The 25455-nt window shown below is 38.8% G+C and overlaps 1 protein-coding gene across 8 annotated transcripts in view; it reads right to left on the bottom strand.

Moving 5' to 3' along the window:
- Positions 1-4234: 4234 nt before the first annotated feature.
- The window catches only part of cbfb (core-binding factor subunit beta), a 41185-nt gene continuing 19964 nt past the window's right edge, over positions 4235-25455 (bottom strand). Inside the window, exons 4-8 of one of the 8 annotated variants that reach the window (XM_067418897.1) lie at positions 13882-13998; positions 13679-13774; positions 11396-11437; positions 11059-11106; positions 4235-6458 (exon numbers count right to left, since the gene is read on the bottom strand). In XM_067418897.1, coding sequence (XP_067274998.1) covers positions 11077-11106; positions 11396-11437; positions 13679-13774; positions 13882-13998 — 285 coding nt within the window. In that variant the 3' untranslated portion in view covers positions 4235-6458; positions 11059-11076. Of the gene's footprint in view, positions 6464-11058; positions 11107-11395; positions 11438-13678; positions 13775-13881; positions 13999-25455 lie in introns of all 8 variants that reach the window. The other 7 variants (XM_067418901.1, XM_067418896.1, XM_067418900.1 and 4 more) reach the window with 7 other exon arrangements.

Raw genomic sequence — 25455 nt, 5'->3', positions numbered from 1 at the left:
ATGTTAGCCTGGCGTCGTCATGCCCAGTTCTAGTCAGAATATGAGTCCATTGGGCTGTAATCATGGGATGTTTCAACCGAACCAGGAAATACCTTAATTGGATAGACCTACAACCAATCAGAGCAACGGAGCACTGCATAACGTTAGTTGTCAAATGTGAACAGAACTCAACTGCACTGTGTTGCCAAGTCTGCGGTTTGAAGCAACCTCGTTTATGTGATGTATAGACCCAGGAAGGCGAATTTTAGCAGGCAACCATGCCAAAATAACACATTTTACCCCCCAAACGCCATTTTTTTTCCAGAGAACCCCACAGAGAAGCTATTGTTTTGGGCTAGTAGTTGGCGGGTTTTGTTGTAAAAACTTGGCAACCCTATCTGCACGCACGCTGGAATAAATGATCTTTGCCGGTGGTGTAAAAAAAAAAAGAATTTAAGGATACACAGAGTACTTAACAACATGATCATAATTTCTGAGAGAAATAGTGACAGTGAATGCATATATGAAGTTTTCTGTTTAGGATTAGAACAAATTCAACCCAAGCACCTTTTAAGTGGATGATTATGTTACTGTTTATCATCTGTCCATCATCGTATATAGCCCACCCTCACAATCCGTTCAGCGGGCATCCAGGCTAAACAAATGTAAGAACTGGAAAGATTTCATAAATCCGTAAAATCTTACCTCAATCCTGGAAATACAAAGCTGAAGACAGACAGAACCCACAACAACTGCAGCGCTGAAAGGGGTGTGGCTACACAAGGTCTACAAACAAAATAATTTGTGTTGTTTGTTATATATCACACACATGTTTGACATAAATTTCATTTGAAAATGAATTATTTTTTATAATTAAGAAATGTGTTTAATAGTAGATATGTTAGGTAAATGTGGCATGCAGGATACAAAGAAGAGAAAGTTGAGAGCAGAGAGGGATTTGACCTATCGGTAATCCCCGTTCCTATTAGTTACTGTTGCTAACTCAGACAAACAAACAGAGTTTCTAACAGCTGGCAGTGTGAAAAACCATAGACTAAAAAAAATATGGACATAGTGTCCGTGACATCACCCATGGGATTCTGAAGACCAGTTTTGAAGTGTAAAGTAGGGTTGAGCTGGCCGTTGCCATCTTGGCAGCGCGTCATTGCGCCGTCAGTCCCAGATAACAGAAAATGGGCAAAGAGGTGGGATGTGATGGGAGTCATTGGCTGCGTCTGAAACCTGGAAAATGCTGCCTTCAGAGGACACATTTGAAGGCAGGAAGGCATCAAGCCATCTAATGTTTGCTTCACTTCCTGTCTCCTGAGATACCTTCATCTGATCCATTTTTGAAGGCAGCATACATGTGTCCTTCGCTGCCTTTGATATCCCACAATCCTGTGCTTTCCATTCAGTGACAGTTGAGCTGGGGGGCGGGGGGCGTTCAGAAGTTGCGTTTGCTGGTCAGTTTGTGTGTAGATGTATGTTTTTTACCAACATATTACACTTCTGATGTCATTTCTAGCAAGAAATCACTACTATAGTAATTAAATATGTGTTTAGTTCTCACCAAAGCTCTCTCATTTAGCTGTAGATCATTAAACTGTTACACTGCCTTAGAAGTCTGTCCGAAATTAGTTTCGTGAGGTGCCTTCATGCACAAAACGCTGCCTGCAGAGTCATTGTCTGATGAGGCAGCTAGGCAATGAGTCAGCTTGCTTAGGTTTTCGGACGCAGCCATTGACTAAAGCCGGGTGCACACTGTGCGATTTTGGCCACGATTTGGCCGTCTGAGACAAATTTAGCAAATCCTAAAAAAGATTCCTCAGATCCTAGGCTAAAATCTGACGTCGTTGGTCGTAAGTTTGACATGTTCACCGGCAGCCGATTAATGAGCGCTGCGATCAAATTTTACCTCAGACGAAATTCTGGCAGTGTCAGAAGACTTGGCACACAATCCTGCAGTGTGACTTCTCCTACGACGACAGTCAAATATCTCCGTTTTTCAAGACATCAATCAACATTATGAATCAACATTATGAAGCTGCAGACAGGTCCAGATATTTAGCATGCCAAATATCTCACCGGCGTCGGCGACTCGTCGGCGATTCTCTCTGATCGCGTCTTTGATTATTCACACTGCGTGATTGTCACTCGCTTGCACGAGCACCGATTTGCCTGTGATCTCGGGCAGTGTGGACTAGGCTTAACAGACACCTGTCACTGAAAGTGACCACGCCCTTAATTATGCAGAATTTTAAGGCTTTATGAATGAGTTATTTAAAAAAATGCACCCCCCCCCTCACAGTTGTCATAATTACATATATATAGCAAAACTACTGCTGTAAAGTTGGTCATTTTAACATGGGACTCAATGAGTTTCTGCTCCCTTTTGTATAGCCTGTCTCTAGCGACCAGTCAATGAATTTGTCAATTGATGGCCAACCTTAACTGATGGTTTATGAAGTTTATGGTGTCCCGTTTCACTCAAAAAAAAAAAAAAAAAAAAAAAAAAAAAAATCACCGTAAGAGCTGAACAAACAAAGCATAAGAAGTGCGCATTTAGGTCTGATTCACAACTCTCTCTCTCTCTCTCTCTCTCTCTCTCTCTCTCTCTCTCTCTCTCTCTCTCTCTCTCTCTCCGTTGCATTATCATTAACATGCACAGCACAACAACACTCATATAATTAACAGTAAACAAAAATACAGACCTTATGCCTCGGGGGTGCTAAACTGTAAACTTTATATCGGAAAACAACCAGATAAACTGCCAGTGCGAGCTCTTCCTTTCACCGCCCGTATCAAAATCGCAGTCACTCTTTAGTAAGACAGAAATGCAGAACTAAAAAGGCATTTTTGTATATAAAATATATATTTTACAAAACATTTTTTACTATAAAATAAAAGCCATATAGCCAAACTTTGTGTTCCAGGCAAAGTCACTCCAAATTGCCTGAGCGCAAGGAATTGTGGCAGATGTAAACAAAGCATGCTGGGCTTATGCATTTACACATCAAAGATTAATAATAAATAGCCTACTTGGCTGCAGAGGGACTTTGGAAGAATTTTGCTGACAAAAGCATCTTTCTAGATTTATCTAGATTTATCAGTGTCAATTTGAAAAAAAAAAATACAATTTGGATTTTATATGGAAAATGAAAAGTCATTATATATAGGCTACGTAAAAGTGATGTGATAACATTATGAGGAAGGTGCGCTTAAAACCATTGACTTTGATATTATGAATACGTACGGTCATCAAACTTAGATGGTTGGTTACAATCTTCCGTTAATGACAAAACATCTTTCTGGTTTTGAGATTCCTTCTGCTTACACACAAAAAAAATGGGATGGCATATGTTTTTTGTTGCAATTGGACTTTGAACTTTCTAAACTCCCTGTAAAACGTTCTGCCTTCCATTAACAAGTAATATTATATTGGAAATTGATTTGATTGAAGCATAATTTTAGTCTGCATAGCATGTCAGTCTGGAATAACAGGCGTATAACAGTAAATATGAAATCCGTGTTTGTCAATGAATGGTGGCAGAAAGGCATATATAGTCACTAACGTACATTATGGACAAAGTAGAGAATATAGCCTATTGAGTCATAATGTGTTTTGTGGTAAATAGCCTACAATCTAAGTTGCTCCTCTAAAATGTTTGAAAAAATGACCCAGAACATTCCAATACAGATGATTAAATTGATAAATGAACAATTAAAATATTATGATATAATAATACATAAAATATCTTAAGATCTTACAATAGATAATGTAAGCTTTGATGGCAGAAATGTTTCCCAGGACCTGTAAAGAGAGCTTATATAAGATACATTCATCATAATGTCATTATTGTAAAAATACTAAACTTGTTACACATTAAATTGTATGACAGACAAAGCAGAATCCTAAAAGAAAGAGAATTATTCTATATTCCATGGCCATATTTTAATTGAAGATATGCCATAATAGCATTAATATGCAAGTGTAACGATATCACTCAACTAACCTATGTTTAAATGAAACATATATGTCTAAATTTTACTTTTGTCTAAAGTAAAAAGATGTCTAAAATTTACTTTTTTTATATAATATAAATAATACAATGTCATAGATCCATATTGTCAGAGACAAAATTAGATCAATCAAACTCAAAAGTGTTTCAGTCCCACAGATGTAGATTTTCAGTTGAAATGACAACATAAGAAAAAGAGGGGGGGGGGGCACACAGTTACATACAGTTAACAAGAATTAGGTTTGTAACAAGTTTATTAAGAAACAAATCAAACATAACACTTCAGTTAACAGTCCTCCTCGCTTAAAATTAAAAACAGGAAAAGAGCTAAAACCAAAGACCATATAAAAGCATCCCCAGTTCCTTGAGGGGCCAAGCGGGAAAGGAAAGCAATATCAATACAGAAATACACATTTCATCATAGCGGAACCTGATAATGAAACAAAGGTATACCTGCATCAATAACTTAAAACAATTAAGAAAATAAACATTTTATTTATTCATTCATTACAAAAAAAAGAGCCATCCACTACCTGGTGTGTATTTTGCCTTAATGCCAGCATTAAGTAAAGGGATGAGAGAGAAACTAATAGAGGGCCAGCAAGGGGATTTCTTTGATAGCATAAGACACACCTAGAAAGCAGAGAGTTGATCTGCAGGACTGTTTTGTGGACTCTGGTTTGGCATCTTCAAAATATATCCAGACCTCAATAACCTCCTGGTGCCCAGTCTCTGACCAATGTGTGGTATAAAAGCCCACTCCAACTATATAAAGCTTTAACGTTCTACTAAACAGCATTCGCTTCCCCTCAACACTCAGACAACATGAACTCGCTCGTTATAAATAAGCTCTCATTTGTGTATATTTGGTTTAAGCTAGAGGTAGGCCGTACCTTCTGACTTTAGCATCCCACCCAAATAATAATTCTTGGCCCTTAAATGCTTACCCCACTGGCTGTGGTATAAAACAAATAACATACACATGAAATGACGCAATTATGTTAAACATGAATTATTTAAAATCAAATGTCAGAAGACGTAAATTTATGATTAAGAGTAACTTGAGCAACTGTTGGTGTCTTTCCTTTCCTACTTGCTTTTCTGCTTTTTCTCTTAAGAAATAACATCCAAAACTATCCCAAAACACTGCATCATCTCAAACAGGGCTGTCGTCAGGGAGGGGGCAAAACCGGGAAAGTTATCCCAGGAACTTTGAACAAGGGAACGCACTAAGGTCCCCTTGAAATAAAATTTTACCCCAGGGTCTGTGAATTTATGTTTATATTTCCTTGCATATACAGTACAATAACAGAGTCAAATATTAAATATTTCAGGAGCTTTAAATCTGTCAGATATATGATTTACAAATCATTTATTCTTTGGGTCTCCTTGGATTTAGTCTTATCTGGCATATATTGCAAATTTCATTGTTTATAATGACAAACAACTGCATAAATTCCCTGGTTTTATATGAATGAAAGGAGTTTGCATAAAAATATAAATAAAAACCAAAACAAATGTGATATTTGACGAAGTGAAACTATTTTGGAGAATTATTTAAAATAAATGAAAAAATGTATTCATTTTAAGAATTCCAGAGTAAACCAGACAGAATGTGTAGCAAAACACTACAAAAAGCCTGTGTAAAACAACTTTGACATTAATGAAAGAACAAGCAGATGTAGGGAGAAAAACTCTCCGTTTGTGTAGAGCGCGCTCAGAGTAACACTGACCTCAATATTCACTTCCTGCTGCTCGGTTCACGCTCAGAGTATTTCAAATTGACTGTAACAGGAAGAGAATGGAAGACAGAGCACATGGAGAAGGATGGTAGAAGAAAAGACCTCCTCATCCACAACATCAGCAGCCTCTTTCTAGATTTTTCTTTGTAGACACCAAAAAACTTCTGTTCTACTGCACAAAACTACCTAGGCTAGCAACATTTACTAGTTACTAAGCACAAAGACAGACATGTTTATATAGAGAGGAAATTAAAATACAAAAAGTAAACATCTTGACTTTCACACACACAATACGAATAAAATAATTGAAAAATGCCATTTCATTACAATAGGACAAAATAAGATGCCTTGCATAGGGGGGGGCAGATCAAACATAGGTAGGAAAACCATGCATACCAAAAGGCGATATGGGGGACTTAAACTGAACGTATCACATAGTGCAAAAATCCCAAGAAGAAACGAGGGACTGAATCAAATGCGAATGAATCTCTGAGCCCAGCCCCTTCACCAGGCCGTTACCCCAAACATCCCACCCGAAAATCCCCACCGGTGTGGACTTTGGTCTGTCCTGTGATAAACAAGGCATCAGGAGATGAGATTGCCGTGGTCATGGAGGTCTTGTGACCCCATCCCTGCCCACTTTGGTGAATGCCGCTAACGCATCTTGTGATCATCAGTGTTGCCCATGTTGGAGCCAGGGCTGGGGTCCTGCTGTCGCCTGGGCTGGGTCACACACACAATCACACATGCAAATATGTGCACAAACACCCACGCACCCAAACAAACAAACCGAGACAGAGACAGAAATATAGTTAAAATGGTTGTCTTGCGCTTGATTCGCTTCAAATAATAAGAGTAAAAGTTTGCAGGCCACATGCAATTGGATACACAATAACAGAGCAGATATTAAATGTTCAGGAACTTTAGATATGTCTGGAATTGAAAGATATTGACTTACAAGCATTACTGTCATTTAATATTGTCATTTATTTTTAGGGTTGAAATTGTGTTAAAACTTGTATTAGAGCCATATTGTATATACACAGATCAGGCATAATGCTATGATTGTAATTCCTATATTATGATTTCTAAGATTGGTTCCCCTTTTGCTGCAAAACAGCCGTGACCATAAAGGTATCTGGCATCAAGATTTTAGTGGTAGATCCTTCAAATCCTGTAAGTTACTAGGCGGGGCCTCCATGGATTGGCCAGCCACGTGATGAAAAAGAAAACGTGATTCATCAGACCAGGCCACCTTTTTCCATTGCTCCGTGGTCCAGTTGTGATGCTCACGTGCCCACTGTTGGTGCTGTCGGTGGTGAACAGGGCTCAGCGTTGGCATCCTGACTGGTCTGCGGTTATAAAGCCCCATACGCAACAAACTGTGATGCACTGTGTATTCATGACACCTTTCTATCAGAACCAGCATTAACTTCTTGAGCAATTTGAGCTACAGCTCATCTCGTCTGTTTGATCGGACCGCATGGGCCAGCCTTCGCTGCCCACGTGCATCAATGAGCCTCGGCCGCCCATGCATATCCCACCCAAAAGGTGCCATCATGAAGAGATAATCAGTGTTATTCATTTCACCTGTCAGTGGTCATAATATTATGCCTGATCAGTATATTATAACTTTGTTTTGGCAACAAGTAATAAGTTGTTATACTTAACAATAAAGATATGTCAAAATTTAATCAAAAACCAAAGAAAACAGAAAGGAAAATAATTTAGTTGGTAAAAAATACAATATGAAACTTTGTCATTTTTGATAATTATTTTAAATGATTGAAAAATGTTTTTATTTTAAGAATTCCAGAGTAAATTAGAATATGTAAAAAAACACTGTGAAAAGCCTGCTAAACACACACACACACACACACACACACACACACACACACACACACACACACACACACACACACGTGACAGAGACAGAGTACAGTTATTTTCTGACATGTTAGTTGTCAATCTGCAAACAAACACAGGACTAGTAGCACATGCAATTGCTTTTGGTGTCCAGCAGGGGACGGCAGAGATCAACTTCAGTCTAAACGCTAAAAATTGAGTTGCTTTTTTTGGTTGAAGTGGCAGACATTAGTCATTAGTCAGGGGGAAGTCTTCAAATCACTAGCCTTAAAAATAAGATATGACGGATGGCCTTGTCACAGATACATATGTTTATGTGCCTATGTCTAAATCTCTCCCTGACATAGATGTCTGAGCACAGACAGGGCAGAAGGACGGACAGACAGACAGGCAGACGGTGAGAGAAAGATAGACGAAGAGGCAGACATAGTGTATCTCACATAGTGTGAGGTCATCATCATCCGTGGAAGAGGTGATTATAGCACGCTCTAACCCTAGAGCTACGCAATGCTGTTTTTACTCGACCCGACGCCTGGGAATCCCATCTTTAAGCGTATCCATTAACAGATCAAGCTGTTATAGCTGTCATACGCACAGCACAAAGCAGTCTGGTGCATAAACGCACTGTAAATAATAAGAATTATCTAGCTGTTGACAGTTTTGGTGAAATGCAGAATTAAATGTATTTGTCTAGCAATGAACTGTTTTCTATTATAGTATTTTGAGGGCGATAAGATACAAATAAAAAATAAAAACATTTATTCAGCAAGGACATATTAATTGATCAAGTGTGACAGACCGAAAAGACATCTATAATGTTACAAAAGATTTGTTCTTTTGTAACAATCCTGGAAAAAAATCATCACGGTTTCCACCAAAAAAACAAAAAAATTGTTATTTAAAAATAAATAAATAAATGGTTATTTAAAAATACACAATATAAATTGTGTATTTTGTATTATATTATTAATAAAATATATATATATATATATATATATATATATATATATATATATATATATATATATATATATATATATAAAACTACATACACACATTATGTAAACACAAACTTTTATGTTAGATGCGATGAATCAATTTGACAGCACTAATTATTTAGTGATTTCAACTTGTCTCTTACGTTGTTTAGCTCGGTGGCCAGATGGTCTACCACCTTAACCGGCTGAAAAATACCAGTCAACAGACCAGGCTGTCCAGGTTGGATCAACAAACCAGTTTAGGTTTCAGTTTAAAATGTTTTCAGTGGGGCAATAAAAAATACAAATGCTGGGCAAAAATAAGGGCACAAATCAAACTGCAGAAGATGTCATATATATCTTTAGGGCTTTATAAAGCGGAAAAAGCATTTTTATGTGTGCTCCTTAGTATTTAAGCTTTGAAAAAGCATGTTTGTGTGGATGAGAGGACGAAGCATCGATCATACGGAGCCCGGCTGAAGCACTCTCCTGTACCACAAGTCAATAGTGCTTAGATTCTGCTGGGCAGACAGCGCTGCTAATGAAAAAGATCAATACTAATGATATATTAATACTTTCACTGGCCCAACATCACTCATCCTCTAATCCCACCTGCAGTAAAGGCCTGGGTTTCATGAAAAATGGCCTATCTATTTTTCATCCATCTCTTTGCCATCTATCACACAGAAGGCTATTACCCCCTTCGATATCTTTCAGCTTTGATTCGCCCCCTTGGACTCCCTGCGTACACAAACAGTGACGGAACCGCATTAAGACAGAGGACAAATAAGTGCGTATGCACAGACAATGTTCCCCTTTGTCTCTTTCCTAGTGAGGTCATAAGTTACTGAAGTTTTTAAGGGTGTGTTCACACTTGTAGTTCGGTTCGCTTGGTTTGTTTGGTCCGCACAGAAAAAAAACACAAAAAACATTTAGTCCTAATCTGTTTAGCATTCACACTGGCATTTTAAAACAGAGCCTAAAAATACTGAACCAAAAGGCATAGAAATGTGTTTACAATCTGACTGGTCGCTTTTATTAGGCATGTTACTTACCGAACATCCAAAACAATGTTGTGTGCTGGGATAAATGCCACCGTTTTATGTGCGTAGCCTACATATGATGCTATATTGACCAGTTGAGAATTTGTGTTTTGTTTTGAAGAGCTTATAAAATGTGTAAAGGAGTCAAAACAGCAGCAGGAATCCCTCCGTCACACACATACAAAGTACCGAACTGCCTGTACTGAACTGTGATGGACAACATCGCAGCTATAACGAGAAAAAAACAGCCCGCTTGAGCATTCTGTCCTTTTTAGGGTCGCACCTTGTGACATCATGTCCCGTTTTTGGTCAGTTTTGCATTCATAATTCATTCGAACCGCACCAGAGTTCGCTTTGAATCTATTTAATCGTTTTCGGTCCACCGCACTTACAGAGCTATCACACCAGGGTTCGTTTTAAAAAGTGTGAACTAAATGCATCGTTCGCCTTTCAAAACGAACCTGGCCCACTTTCCCAGAAAACACTAGCTTCCTGCAGATCCAGACTGCTATTGTGCTGGTTTTTATCCAATTACAGATGATGAAGTTTATGATTTGACCACAGCTATGTGACCGTTGTGTGTAGCATGAAGGCTCGAGGTTCGAGCCATGCTCAAGGATTATTCGCTTTCCAAAATAAAGCCGACCGAAACCGTGCAGCTCGAAAAACAAGCTCAGAACGAGGATCAGACTCCATAGTGCTGGGATAAGAAAGCATGAATTATAGAATAATTACAGGGTTTCATTTTCCACCGCTCACAGTGACTTTGAGCTTTGAGGGAAAAACATTTGGCCCGTGAGTCACAGATCGCCTGACTGCAATGAGTAAGAAATTTGATTTTCATAAGCAGCCAGATCTATTTAAAAAAAGAGACCTTGGCATGATTGATTTTGGAAGAGAGGATGAAGAGTGTGTAAAGAAACGCCTGAGGGTGTAGATTAGGAGGGAGGAATATAAAGGCGGTGGTTCATAAGGGGAATCTTTCTGGTCATGTGCTGCCAAGCTGTGCCTGAGAGCTCCCAGAGGGCTTTGCAGCAGGGGAGTGGGTGGGCGGGGCAGTGAGGAATCTTGGGATGGAAGTCTGGTCTCCATTACAGAGGTCTGAGAAGAGCGAGCTGGGGGTCTTTCACTTACAGTATAAGACACAAGTTGCTTATAGAAGCCTGAATTCCCACTTACACACATCTACATGGAGGTAACTAACACATACAGATACAGTAAATACACACACACACACACACACACACACACACGCACACGCACGCACGCACGCACAAACAAACAAACATAAGAATAACGTTACATGAAGACACAGAGGTGCTCTTTCATGCACATGCTCTTGTGAAATACACACTCACAAGTACACACACTTACAGACACAGACACGGTTTAGTGCATGACACAAGGATAGAGAGAAGCAGAGGAGACAGACCCTGGTCCTTGAAGGCCATCAGTCCCAGATTTTTGATGCCACAGGGTCCTAAAAAACACAATTTGGTTTTCATCTTAAGAGCGCAGTTTGGATTGATTGTAGAATGATTATATATGAGGACTTACAATGCAAAGACACTTCATGCACTAAGCCATGAGCAAACAAGTAAAGCACTTCAATAGCTTACACGTACACAAACGAGTACATATATGCATGCATACAAAATACTAAGAAACACACATGCCCTCCGACATTATGCTTTTGTTCTGAAGAATTTATAGTAAACAGAAAATCAAGGCAGCAGTTCACTACATAAAATCCTAAATTGTTGGCTTACCTCCTGAGTTATTAAATGACTGAGCTGTGCCATCGGCATCTGCTAAATGACAAGTGATCAAATCAGTATTACCCCAGACAAGCTGTTTAGCTATGTCAAGAGCTCTCAAAACATGCAGGGAACAGGGAACAAACAGAAATGATGTGAAGTGGCTCTTGTTTACCTGTTCCTGCAGTGCAATTTTGAAAGTAAACAAAATTTGCAACTACCGTTTTTATGTTGAAATGTCAAAGTAAAAGATTTTTAGAGATAGCAAAGTTCACGTTAAAATACTTTTTAGCAATTTCTTTTGACTTTTGAACATGACTTTTACAGTTAATTAAATTCTTTGCATTTCATTTATTTTTTAATAAGGTCAAAAACAAGCACAGACAATGCAATTATTTTCATGACAATTAAGTACATACTAATATAAATAAAATCTATATTTTCATTACTGAAAAATTAAATAATTAAAAACACTGCCCTGCAACAGTTCCTAAAAATATTTCTTACAGGAATCATCAATAAAGGATAGTTCACCCAAAAATGAAATTTTGATGTTTATCTGCTTACCCCAGGGGCATCCAAGATGTCGGTGTCTTTGTTTTTTAGTAGAACACAAAGATTTTTAACTCCAACCGTTGCTCGTATAATGCATGCCAATGGGGTTTTTTCTATGAGAGCCACTATGAGAATAAATAACACATACATCCGAATCCATATTAAACCATGCAGCTCGTGATGATACATTGATGTCTTAAAACACGAAATGATCGCTTTCTGCGAGAAACTGAACAGTATTTATGTAATCTTTTTTACCTCATAGCAGGCGAATCTCACCTAGTGTTCCCAATGACATTACTTCCGCCGAAGAAGGTCAAAACCCGATAGATGCCTCATTCAACCAATCCGCGCATGCACTAATGAGGCTTCTATATATGTGTTTGTGTGTGTGTGTGAGCCTGTTTATGTGGTTTATGAGGACGCAAATTTGTATAACTACATGGGTATTACACTGGTATTACACTATAAATGTGGTTTAAAAAACATCATTTAGTATGTTTTTAAGGCCATTTGAATTATGAGGACATTTGATATGTCCTCATAATTCAAATGGCCTTAAAAACATACTAAATGATGTTTTTTTGAGAAAGTAAAAATGCAGAATGTTTCCTGTGATGGGTAGGTTTAGGGGCAGGGGCAGTGTAAGGGGATAGAAAATACGGTTTGTACAGTATAAAAACCATTACGCCTATGGAGAGTCCCTGTAAACCACATAGACCAACATGTGTGTGTGTGTGTGTGTGTGTGTGTGTGTGTGTGTGTGTGTGTGTGTGTGTGTGTGTGTGTGTGTCTGATTGTGTCGGGTTTTGACCTTCTTCGGCGGAAGTAATGCCATTGGGAACACTAGACAAGATTCGCCTGCTATGAGGTGAAAAAGATAACATAAATACTGTTCGGTTTCTCGCAGAAAGCGACCGTTTCGTGTTTTAAGACATCAATGTATCATCACGAGCTGCATGGTTTAATATGGATTTGTATGTCTGTGTGTTATTTACTCTCATAGTGGCTCTCATAGAAAAAAACCCATGGACATTCATAATACGAGCAACGGTTGGAGTTAAAAATCTTCATTTGTGTTCTACTAAAAAAACAAAGACACCGACATCTTGGAATCTCAGGATGCCCTGGGGGTAAGCAGATAAACATCAAATAAAAACATTTGTGTGAACTATCCCTTTAAAAATAATAAGAATTACAAAAAAGCTAAAGTAAAATGCATTACAGTAATGACATATTTTGGGGAAAATGCGCTCAGTTGTCATAAATAAATAATGTGGCATTGCAGAAATGTCCTAATAAAAGGCTCAATTTTCTTTGTGCATAGTATTATGTTTTTTTTATTATGGGGTGAAATCTGATCTAGACATTATTTTGTAAGATTCACTCCACTTTGCCTTGACCCCTAAGAAAAGATGTTGGTGGCACCACTTAATCATCTCTCCACTCAGGAGCTGCTAAAGCAATTTTTTTAGTGAACTGCTCCTTAAAGCATCAAATGTTTTGATAGTGGATGTCCATCAAAATATTAGCAAGAGGAATTAGGTAAAGGTTATGCAAAAAAGCACATACAGAAGTATTGTACATGCACAAGTGGAAAATACATGTACACACGCACACACTCACACACACACGGAAAGTAAGACCTACTGAGCTCTAAAACAAAAGAACATATCGTATTTTAAGCATGCAATTACTGATCGAAACTTCACACACATCCTCACTCACTCTAACTCTCACCTCCAAGTCCTCACGGTGCGAGCGATCCCTGTCCTCAAAATCACGGGTCCTTCTGCGGGCTTCCTCAAAGGCTGCTTGGGCTAGAGCGTCCTCGTGCTGTATAAACACACAAAAAAAAACAGAAAGCCAGGCAGCGTTCAGTCATTTCTGATGTGCATATGGAACAAAAGACAGTTTGACAGCACAAGGTGGTTTTTCTGTACCTGTGCCCTCTCATCATCATATTCCAGACAACCCATCCCATCCAGACGCTGAAGATCAATCCATCCTCTCCAGATCACACACACTCCATTCAGGATCATAGGAGCCTTCAGGTACACCTGCACACACACGCACAAGCACACACACGCACACGCACATACACACACTTAGTTATTATGGGCATAATGACATCACACACAGCACAATAATAAAAAATGAGATGGAATCTGTATAATTTGTTGTAGTTTTTGAACAGACTTAGAAGGGAAATTGGAAGAATTTTACATGGAAAAATATCCTAATTGCTAAGTGACATCACATTCATTTAGACAGGATCTATTTATTTGTTTAAAAATACAGTTTACAATTAGAAATGTTTCCTTCTTATATTAAAATAATTAAAATATTGAGGGAGAAAAACAAGTGTGTTTTATTACGCCGCAGCAAACCAAACAGGCAATGACATATATTCCCATTTAAATATTAGATTATATGACTTTTGACAAATCAAGGTAGGTTTCTGGTTGTAAAATGTTATGTCATGTCATTTAGTTTTCTTTCTATCAGAACCAGCATTAAACAATTCTTAAACAATTTGAGCTACAGTAGCTCGTCGGTTTGATCGGACCACACGGGCCAGCCTTCGCTCCCCACGTGCATCACTGAGCCTTAGCCGCCCACGACCCTGTCGCCGGTTCACCACTGTTCCTTCCTAGGACCGCTTTTGATCGATCCTGACCACTGCAGACCGGGAACACCCCTCAAGAGCTGTCGTTTTGGAGATGCTCTGACCCAGTTGTCTAGCATCACAAAACTCGCTTAAATCCTTAGGCTTGCCCATTTTTCCTGCTTCTAACAAATCGACTTTGAGGACAAATTGTTAATTTCTGGCTGAAATATCCCACCCACTAGCAGGTGCAGTGATGAAGAGATAATCAGTGTTATTAATTTCACCTGTCATATTGTTATGCCTGATCAATTAAATTTAAACTTTTGCTGAAAATGGTATAAAGTTTTTTTAAACCCATAGGAAATACAAAGATCGCTAAGAACTTGGCAAATGCTTTTTAAACATGGTTTTTAAAACCATGATTCATTGATTCATCACTGATTCCTCTAACAAATACAATATAGTACAGATCTAATTCACCCTCCAGTAAATTCAGCCAGGTGAGGTAACAGGTGAAATGCCAGCCACCTCCTTCGAAAACCCCATCTCAACATCACACCTGGCTGGTTCATTTGAATTGTAAAACACCTTGCGGGCTGTTCAGTGGAAGTTACTGCAGGTAACAGCCTCAAAACTGGACATGCATATATAAACATTTAACCATTACAACTTTCTTTCTGTCTCTTCCTGTCCTATCTCAGTCTGTAGGGCAGCCTCCAATGTTTGCTTCCTGCGATGAGAGTGTTTATTTATAGAGGCCAGTGTAGTAGAGAGTAAGGGTACACCGATGCAGAGACAGGCAAAGCCTGTCTGAATTTATTTATACTGAGCATGGCCAACGAGTGCGCAGGCGAGCACATGATTGCATCCGTGTGTGAGACTCAGATGATGGGTGGGTATATGAATAAGACAAGGTGGACAAAGAGTGAGAGAGATGTTGAGAATGTGGAGACAGGGGTATATGACTGTCTGTCTGGCTCAGAGCCACAGGAATATCACATCTCTGCCACTGAGGAATCCAGGCTGAGACAAAAGCGTGCAGTCTGTCGGTCTGTGGGTGCTGTTTATTTCTGTAACTGCAGTGAAAGAGGCCAGCTATAAATGCATACGCATATGCACGTATCCTCAGCATTACCCGCCAAAACCAACGAGCCACCCGAGTCACCAAATAAAAGCGAAGTTCCACCGTGGTACTCCAAAAAGCAGAGAAACACAGGAACACTGCAGTGTGTTGTTGGATACTCGAAGCCCCCCACTGGGCGCTGGTGACTGCTGAAGCGACCTGCCAGACAAACACACTCAGCCACAGCAGACACAACATGAGCTTTGTCTGACTTTACTGCCGTTATGTGCGTATCTGTGTGCATGTGTGGAGAAACTGCTTTTGGAGTCAGTGCAGAAGGTAAACTGCTCTCTGCCCTGGTTTCATACCCACTAAATTGACCACACTGATGTGAATGTCATCTAGTGTAAATATAATTCCCCAATTCATTAACTTTTCCTATTCAAGAAAAAAATGAGGTGGTTTAATAAATATACACTGCACACAGTCTCTTATGAACACCAATGTTGTCCAATGATCAAAACAATAAAAACAATAATATTCTAAATAAATTATTACAATTTAAAAGAACCATGTTGTATTTTAATATATTTCAAATGTAATTTATTCCTGTGATAGCAAAAGCAAAGTCTTAAGTGTCATATGAGCCTTCAGAAACATTTTAATATGCTAATTTAGTGCTCAAGAAACATGTCATATTATTATCAATTTTAAAAAACGGCTAATATTTTTGGGGAAAGTTTCAAAAGAACAGGGGTTTTTAATGTATACTGCCACGTTCAATTTAATACATCCTTGCTTAATAAAAGTATTCATTTCTTCTTTGTTTTTTAATAAAATGTTGACTTGTATAGATATAATCAACTAATTGCATGACTATTACACTAAAATAAACTATAACATGATGATGAATCTGCCATTCAAAATGTATGTGATTGTGAACTCTAATGAACAGTCACCTTGTCAACCTAAAACATCTTAAAGCTACACTGTGTGATATTTTCCCCCATCTATATGACCATCCAGTGAATATTAGTTTCTGTTCCTCTCAATTCTGATTTCGTTTGAACTCCTACGGTGGCCGATTTAGTCCAAGATTAACATGGCAATCCCCCTCTTCACATTCGACATGGTGCCATCGAGTGTTAAAACGCGAAAGGCGAAGCTTGAATTTATGGGTATGTCCCTCTTTGGCTAATGTACTTTCAAGATGGAGGGGCAACATGGCGACCGGCATTCAAACCCCTCACCCGTATGTATTTTCAATGGCATATTATAAACTTACGAGAATACTTTATTACTTGAAAGAAGTAAATATACAATAATGAGCACATCTATTTTTGAAAGAACTAAGTGTTTTTAGCTAAGAATAAACTAAAAAAGTTACACAGTGTAGCTTTAACGGCAACTGTGCAAGGAGGTTTATACACAAATAGTGTCTGCCTAGATCCAGGACTCTGCATACCAGATATGGGCCGGATTTGGGCCGACACTATGTTGCTGTCTGGGATGCTACAAGCTGTAAAGACTGTTAAAGACTACTTTAATAGCATTTCATTTATTTTCCCTGAAGTCCACTAATTTAGTTTTCATTTTGTTACTGTATCTTTAAGACTTTTTGTAAATAATTGTGAAATACCTATTCAATGATATCATTATCGCAGTTGTTGCAGTTGATAAAAGTACTTCAAAACACAGAATTGATGTTATATAAATGTTAATCTATGATGATTTGGGGTCTGCTGATGTTATGTCTATCCTGACTCCTGTGTTAGTGACGAGAGAAGTTTATTAAGAATAAGGCATCATTAAAGCTGTTCCTCATGTTTACGCTGTTTACTATGTATTTATGACTGAAACAACTACATTTAGTCAAATATCCAAGTGCAGTCACCACAGATGAAAAATGTCCGAAGCCTGAAGATGTCTGTTGTCGCACAACCACTAAGAGGTCACTATTATGAATGACACTGCTTACCAAAATCAAAAGATAAAGCACAACCTCTGCAGGTCTAAATAACAGACACATTAGAATCAATGATTCAATAAACCACTATTGCTGAAGTCGTGGTGTAACATTAGGCACATGTTCAAGGCACTTCTTGTGCCCCAGCCCCTATACAAATTCCAGCGAATTATTACTTTTTAAATTCTTATTATGGCTGCTACTAAAATGTTTGAGCTTTTAGGCCCGCTTTCATAGGCTTAGATTAAGTCAGGATTAGGCCTTGGTTATAGTAGGGCATTTAAGTAAAACATTACTAGTGTGAATCTTGAGACAAAACAATAGCACTGACATATTTTAAGATTAAAATATTAAGAACCTGCATTTTAGTGTGGGAATAGGCATCAGTCTTGTAAAAAGTATTTCCAAGTGTATATCCACCTCGGATGTAATAACATCAGTCCAAAAAGAAAAAAGAAATGAAAAAACATGTCAGTGTTTTCACACCTGAGGAAACGGCAGCTTTCCTTTTAGCAGTGAAGGGCTTTTCTGACTAAGATTCCCTCACACAGCTCTTCCACCCCCATCTGCCCTCCTGAAACTCCTTCCCCATGTTTCCTTACAGGATGTGCCGTAGGCTGTGATCTGTGTCCCCCTCAGCGGTAAAACACAGGTAGGAAAAATAAAGCCTGCTCAGTTCTGCAGCAGTTTAACTAAACATCAGTGAAGCCCACGAGTAAACGTTCTGACTGAAATCATATCCTTAGCCACACTGTGACTTCAACTTAAAAGATGCAGGGCCATGAACACACATGTAGAGACAATACTAGAAAACTAATTTGTACAATGCATTTAAAGAGCAACTTTAAAACGAAGTGCTGAGGAATCAAAAAAGCAAAATCTTCCAAATCATAGCAGAAATATAATATCTCAGAGGGACGAAAGAAAAATCATCCTTTTCTGAGAAGCACAGTACAATGGGCCATACATCTGAAATAAATGCTGAATATGAATCTGAACCTACATGTATTTTTATCATTTCGGAGTCTTTTTTCTCTCATCTGTCCAACTCAAACAGTTTCTTCTCCCAACAAACACAGGCCTTATAGCCATTAATAACATATTTAAAAAGCCTTCCTGGGCTTCATCCAGAAAGAACATTCATAACTCCATCAGCCTAAACACACAGTTTTCATTGGAGCCAAACCAACAATGCAGACATATGAGAAAAGCAGTTCTCTTGCTCTCTTCCTCTGCTGTCTTTCATTGGGTATTTCTAGGAGGTGATGAGTAGTCAAGCTACCCCCTGAGGAGCAGTGAAGACCCAGGTAAAAGAGCTGGGATGGATGAGTAGTTACATTCAGGTCATGGTTCGCTTGTGTGTGTGAGGGTGTTAGGGATGTTTCGGTCCTAAATTAGTTCACCCAGTAAGACTGCAGATCTTTCATTCATAGTCTTTCATTCAAGTCAACATGAATTGCCATTTGCAACCAATTTTACTTGTGTAATCTGATTTTTTTTTATTGTGATGTAAGTTTGGTGGGATTTTTATCCATCAGGAATTGATTAGATTGGGAAAAGTGGGTGATGCATACCAGATTGGAGACAGACCGAAAGCAAGTTTGCAGAACATCTTTTCAGAAGAAGAGCAAGGTATTTTTAATTTAAAGTGCCCATACTATGTCATTTTAAAGGCTCCTTATTTTGTTTTGTGGTCTCCTACAACAGTTTTTCATGCATCAAAGGTCAAAAACACTGCGATTTTCTCATAATCTGCTCTGATTGGCCAGGCGGCCCGCCCGTGTGTTGTGATTGGTCTACAGCTTACAGCGCACATTGGAAAAAAACACTTTTACCATAAACTACTGACCCATCTTTCACAAGCAAGCTTTTGCAAAACCCGCTTTGAACTCCGAGATTTGAGAAGCAGTCGTCAGTAAAATGACATGTTTGAAAGCGGGACCTTTTTTTGAAGAAGTCTTTTATGTTCAGGCTGCATTTATTTGATCAAGAGTACAGTACAAATTGTAATATTCTGAAATATATAATGAAATATATAATGCTTTCTTTTGTAATATATTTAATTCATTCATGTGCCGCCAAAAGCTGAATTTTCAGGAGTCATTACTCTGCTTAATATAACCATATACATTTTTTCAGGATTCTTTTAGGAATAGTAAGTTCAAAAGAAAAGCATTTGTTTCACAAATAGACAATTTTATAACAAAGTCGAGTATCTACTGTCACTTTTGACATTAATATGAAGAGCAAGATATAATTAAACAAAGCAATGTTTTTTCTGTGGAATAACATGCACTGAATTATTTACACTACATTACATTCACACGGGGCGTAGGCGTTAACGCTTCCCATTTACTTTGAATGGGTGACATCATCCGTTGCCGAACTGAATTGTGGGTTCCGTCGCGGCGCTTCACTCGCGTTGCAAGCGGCAGAAGTTGAAGAATTCTCAACTTTTCAAGCGCTAGCGCAGGCGTCATCCAATCAGATCGCCGTATGCAAATATCCTCAGCAGACGCTAGCCAATTGCGTTCATTACTGCTCCGTGAACCATCCAGACCATAGACCGTTAAAAATCCAGACGCAGCTCCTGGACCACTACGTGATATTCTTCCCGCTGTCAGCGCTTTTTCAGGATTTAATGTACTTAACAGCTTCGTGCACCTGTGCAGTGCGCTGACAACAACTACACGGGCAATCGCACTCGCACATACAACCAAAAAAGGCGCTTGTTTGTGTTGTGTTTTGGTCCAAGCGGCAAGTTAATGTGATTGGCTGTTGTCACTATGACGATCGCGTCAGCACCCAGCTTCAGCCACGCCCTCCGTCAAGCGTTAACGCCTACGCCCCGTGTGAATGCGGCGTAAGACCAGGAATATGCATTAGCAATGTAAAGGAGGTATATTTTAAATAAATGCTGATTTTAAACCTAAATACAGTTGTAGAGCTCAAAGTATTTTCAGGAAACACAACAACTACCTTTGAAAGTCTACAATCTGTACTCTCTAAAGACCATGGGCCATATTTAACAAATAAACGTGTGAGAGATGTCAAATGGGAAAGTGTGTGGAGGTACAGTAGACAACGGTGCTGGGTGGGGCAGCTGTAAGGATAAGACACAGAGGATCTGTGTGTGTTTGTGGAGCTGAGCAGAAGCGGGAGGGGGTGCGAGAAAGCGAGTAAACACTGGGATTGAATTTAGGCGCGGAGGCTTTTGATTCAGAGAGCCAAAACAATCCCGGGCCCTGCACACATTCTATAAGCCCCAGACAAGACAGACGGGTTTACATGCATCTGTTCATCAACCTCTTTTTCTCCTGCCCTCTATATCACCCTCTTTTCCTCTGTGTCTGCTTCTCTTTGCAAATCTTAGATTAAGTAAACAGTCCTCGTACCTGTAGCGCTTTCAAAATGTGGGACTCACTGTGATGTCTTTTGTCTGTGTCACTGTGCCATGACTGAGTCAGAGCGACATCAAAGTCTTTCCCTTTCTTACAAACACAATGGCGCAGTCAGAGAGAGCGGTCTGAACATGTTCGTTCCCCCAGAGTTTATATGTACCTACCAGTGTGTTGAGACACGAGGGAGATATGCACATTGCTCAGCAAATTAAGTTTACTAAATACAAATACACACACGTCTCAGTGTGCTAGAGCGAAATCTGTCTGTGTGAACGGATTTCTCCAATGGGTTTGTCATGCAGTCACTCCAGGCAGTTGAGCGTGGCATCATCCAGCATTCAAATACCATGGATTTGCATATTTATCCTTTTTTTTTATTGGTTGCCACATATATGGTCATTTCGAAAGTGGACAAAACAGGAAACAAAGAGACCAAGGCCAGGAATAAAAATTAAAAAAAGATTAAGCTGTGAGCAATTCAGAAAGTTTATGCAAAGTTATATACCCTTTGGTTGGTGTAGATTTTGTAATGTCTCTAATGCTCTTATGCGAAAGTGCTGATATTTATGAGTGATTCATTAAATGATTCATTCAACCAATTCATCTAAAACACTGATTGTATGTGTGACCGATACCGTAGAGCGTAGACCGTACGCTGACCGATCAGTACATAACATCAAAGTTCACACTTATAAATAATCAGATAATGTAATTAGATAAATAATGTAATCAGATAAATAATCAGTATGCATATTTGGCGTGCTGTCCGAGGGGAGGGCTCCGAGCTCAGAATATGAGTACTCACAGAGTAATTACTCCCCACCTGGCTGGGAAAGTAACCAGGTGAAAGTGAGGAGACGGGTGGTGGAGGGATGCAGACAACTGTCGAGGAACATAAGTGAGTCGGCTATAGATAGGTCATTTCCTCCCAAATTTTGTTGATAAAAAATTATTTTGAGAGTAGATGGCTCCATGTGCTTTCGAATCCCTCTCGTGCCAATGAATGAGTCATTGAATCATTTATTCAACTGATTTGTAAAAAAAATAAAATAAAAAAAATAAAAATGCTGAGCGAAACGTTTTTGCTCAGAGATGTGCAACAGCTCTTCGGTGGCTTGTTCAAAATAACCAAGCAATATTGTGCCTAGAATGTAAGTTATTCAATATTAACTTCTTGTTTACAGAGCTGTTGTATAAAACAATATCACACGTTATATAATGTTTCCATCAGATGTCACAGCCATGTGGAAATGTAAGAGCTTTGGTAGTGAGATATTGGTTAGTTATTTTAAATATTTTTGTCAAATTGAGTAAAACAAATGAATATGACATTAAATAATTACAAAATTTTAAGAACAACTAGAACCATAATTAGTAAACAAACAAAAAAAATTCCTCTGGTCCACTGCTTCTCAACTGGTTTGGCAATGGGACACACATTTTCTCATGGTCAATAATCCCTTTTTGGAGGAATTTCACCTAATTAATAATCCTAATATATATATGTATAGCTACGTTCTTCTTACACACTATTTCACCGGCATCCCACAAACTACATATTAACCAACTTTAAGTATCACAGGGTTATGTATAAGCAAGCAGCAAATTCATTTGTGATTTGACTTCACAGTCAAATACTGCACGCTGACTCATATAAAACCTGTCAGCAGGGAACAACTGACAGACAAGGTTTGTAATGTGGGTTTAAAATTTTATAGAGAGGGTTCTGGTTATCAGAAAGCCCCCAACTGACTGCTTTTGCTGAGATGTGACATCAACCCAGCAGGGATAGCTGATAAACTCTACCTGGATGTTCAACCACTGTGAGAGTCTGCAATAAACAGGCCATTAAAAGACAAAATTAGACTATCAATGATAAGACAAAAACAGAGATAAAGAGACTGAGAAAACAGGAAGCGCAAAGTCAAGACATGCCACCTAGTGGGTGACATCCTGTTTCCCACCAAGCACCTCTCCAGGGAGCAAGGGCTTATAGGGAGGAGGGCGAAGACGCAGGGGGGAGGGACACGTCAGTGGCAGATGTGCAGCCAACGGCCATGTGGAAATGATCAATGCGACCAATTAGAGGCAAAGCTGTGCGATACAAACACAGCACAATCTCAATCTAGTGCACATGCGAGTGTGTACGCTTGTGCACTACTTAGGCAACACCCTGTGTACGTTTCCAGCCAGTAGAGCTCTGTCTCTACCACTCCAAGTATTTTTGCAGAAGTAAACAAAATAATCCAGAATAAATTAGAAAATGAAAACAGGAGCTGAAAGGCGTTGTCAGATGTGGAGTGGGGCGAGTTTGTTTTTCTGCTAGATACATAAGCGGTCCCACGTTCTTGCAGTTTTGCAAGGCTATTTCTAGCCTGACTAGCACAGGGGTTTCATTTACGAGCAGGCCAAACCCAAGGCCTTCCCAGGGTGCTCTGGGGCAAGGGGAGGCTTCGGCACGCTCTCATATGGACCTGAATCCCACGCTTCACAAACGAAGCCCTGCCTCCCACACACACACTCTCCTCCAAAATGATTTCCACATCTGTAGAGACAGCCAACGTTTTTTAAGTGCAGCTACATGGAGAAGGAAAAAAAGTGGAGGGGAGCGTAGAGAACGGTTTGACCACAGACTTCCTCCTCAAAAATGAAACGTCAGCTCCCACATCCCCCACACCCTGGTGTATGACACTCAAAAACGCACACACAGCCAGCATACATACGTTTGTAGATTTATTAATAATATAACATATTGGAACATAGCATAGTGAGCTAAAATGAGATTTTGAAGCGAATGAACAAACTCACTAACTCCTAGCATATCATTTTAATGTTATTATACTAAAGTCACATATAGTGCTACTGATTCAGGCTACTTCATTGTCCACACATCTACGCAGGAAATGAGATGAAACCAGCAGAACGTAACTTGTGCTGCAGCCAATAGTGGCAGCCAAGTGCCTTCTTCTCTTCAGAGAGAAAAAGAGAGCGAAATGGATAGAGGAAAAAACGGCCTTTATTAGAAGTGTAGGCCACACACAGCACCCCATCAGATCTACTGGGACTATTTAAGCACATACACACACACCACTGATAGGCCTAAACAAATGCTTTTAATTAAAAGGAGAGTTTAAAAGAACTTTGAAGAGAAAACCCTGATTGGGCATTTGTTTACCACAAATAAAGCATCTGTTGAAGACCAAAAAGAAATGTATTGCGAGTTATGGTACAGACAGGGATCTGCCAACACACACAAACAAGACCAACTCTCTTCTACTAGTTCCACTTTCATGTTTTTCAAAGAAAGTTTCAAAATTAGGTTCCAGATGGAAATTGCTGCTCAAGTAAAAATTTGGCGTTTGATAATAAAATGTCATGTTTTGCTAATAAAATATTAATTATGTCAATAATAAAAAAGTCAATTATGAGAATAACGTTACAGCATTAGAATATTGAAGTCCAAGCATTATTAGAATAAAGTTTTTACATTTATAAATAAATAATATTACTATCAAATTTATTACTATTTTTTATTTTTACATTGGCACATAAAACTCTCAAAGTCAGGAGGACAATTGCTCCATATTTAATTTAAATTTAGATAAAATATATTAAAATAAAAATGTATATTGAAAACAGTTGTTTTGAAATTGCAATAATATATCACAATATTATTGTTTTACTGTTTTTTAATATTTTTAATACATGTAATACATAATAAATTAAGCCTTGGTGAACATAAGAGACTTCTTTCAAAAACATTTAAAAAATCTTATACTCCAAAACCTTTGAATGGCAGTGTGGTACTCTATAATTTGGACTTGGATAAATGTAATAGAATTTGATGTAGATGTAAAAATGTAGTAGAAATATTTCAGTTCATATCCAAATTGCTGTCTGGAAACCTAGAAATAAAGGAGACTTAAATGAGAGTGCTCTTTATTTAGTCTCTTTGCTAAAGAAACAACTGAGATATTAAAGTGATCTCACTTCAGATTACAGATTCAGTATGCATCTTAACTCAAATGGATTTGAAATTAACTGAATTAAAATGGATCTAAAAGTGAAAGCTCAGATTAATTTAAGTAATATGAACTGCAATGAATGGGGCAAAAGTGAACTGAATTGAATGATCTAGGGCCGGTCGCTGTGGCAGCAGTAAGGTGTGTGACTGGCGCTCTGGCAAGCTGCCGCTTCTTTCAGACACGTGCCAGGCCATCATCAGCAGATTTGCAGCATGCGAGGGAAAAGAAAACCAGCAGAGGAGCGTCTGAAGCCAAGAGAGGAGGAGGACGTTTCTGTAAGAGGGGGGCAAAACTCACACACACACACACACACACACTGTTACACGAGCGCTGACAGAGGGGCATTGTGAGTAGAGCTTTTTGTGAGGAAGAGAGTGTGTGTTTGTGTGTGATCCCACATGAGTGCTAATTATGTGGCAGTTGCTGATCAATGGATTATTCACACATACAG

The sequence above is a fragment of the Pseudorasbora parva genome, chromosome 16 (genome assembly GCF_024679245.1).
Source record: "Pseudorasbora parva isolate DD20220531a chromosome 16, ASM2467924v1, whole genome shotgun sequence".
Lineage (NCBI taxonomy): Eukaryota > Metazoa > Chordata > Actinopteri > Cypriniformes > Gobionidae > Pseudorasbora > Pseudorasbora parva.
Note: the sequence above shows the minus strand (reverse complement) of the source record. Positions and strands in the feature narration are given on the sequence as shown.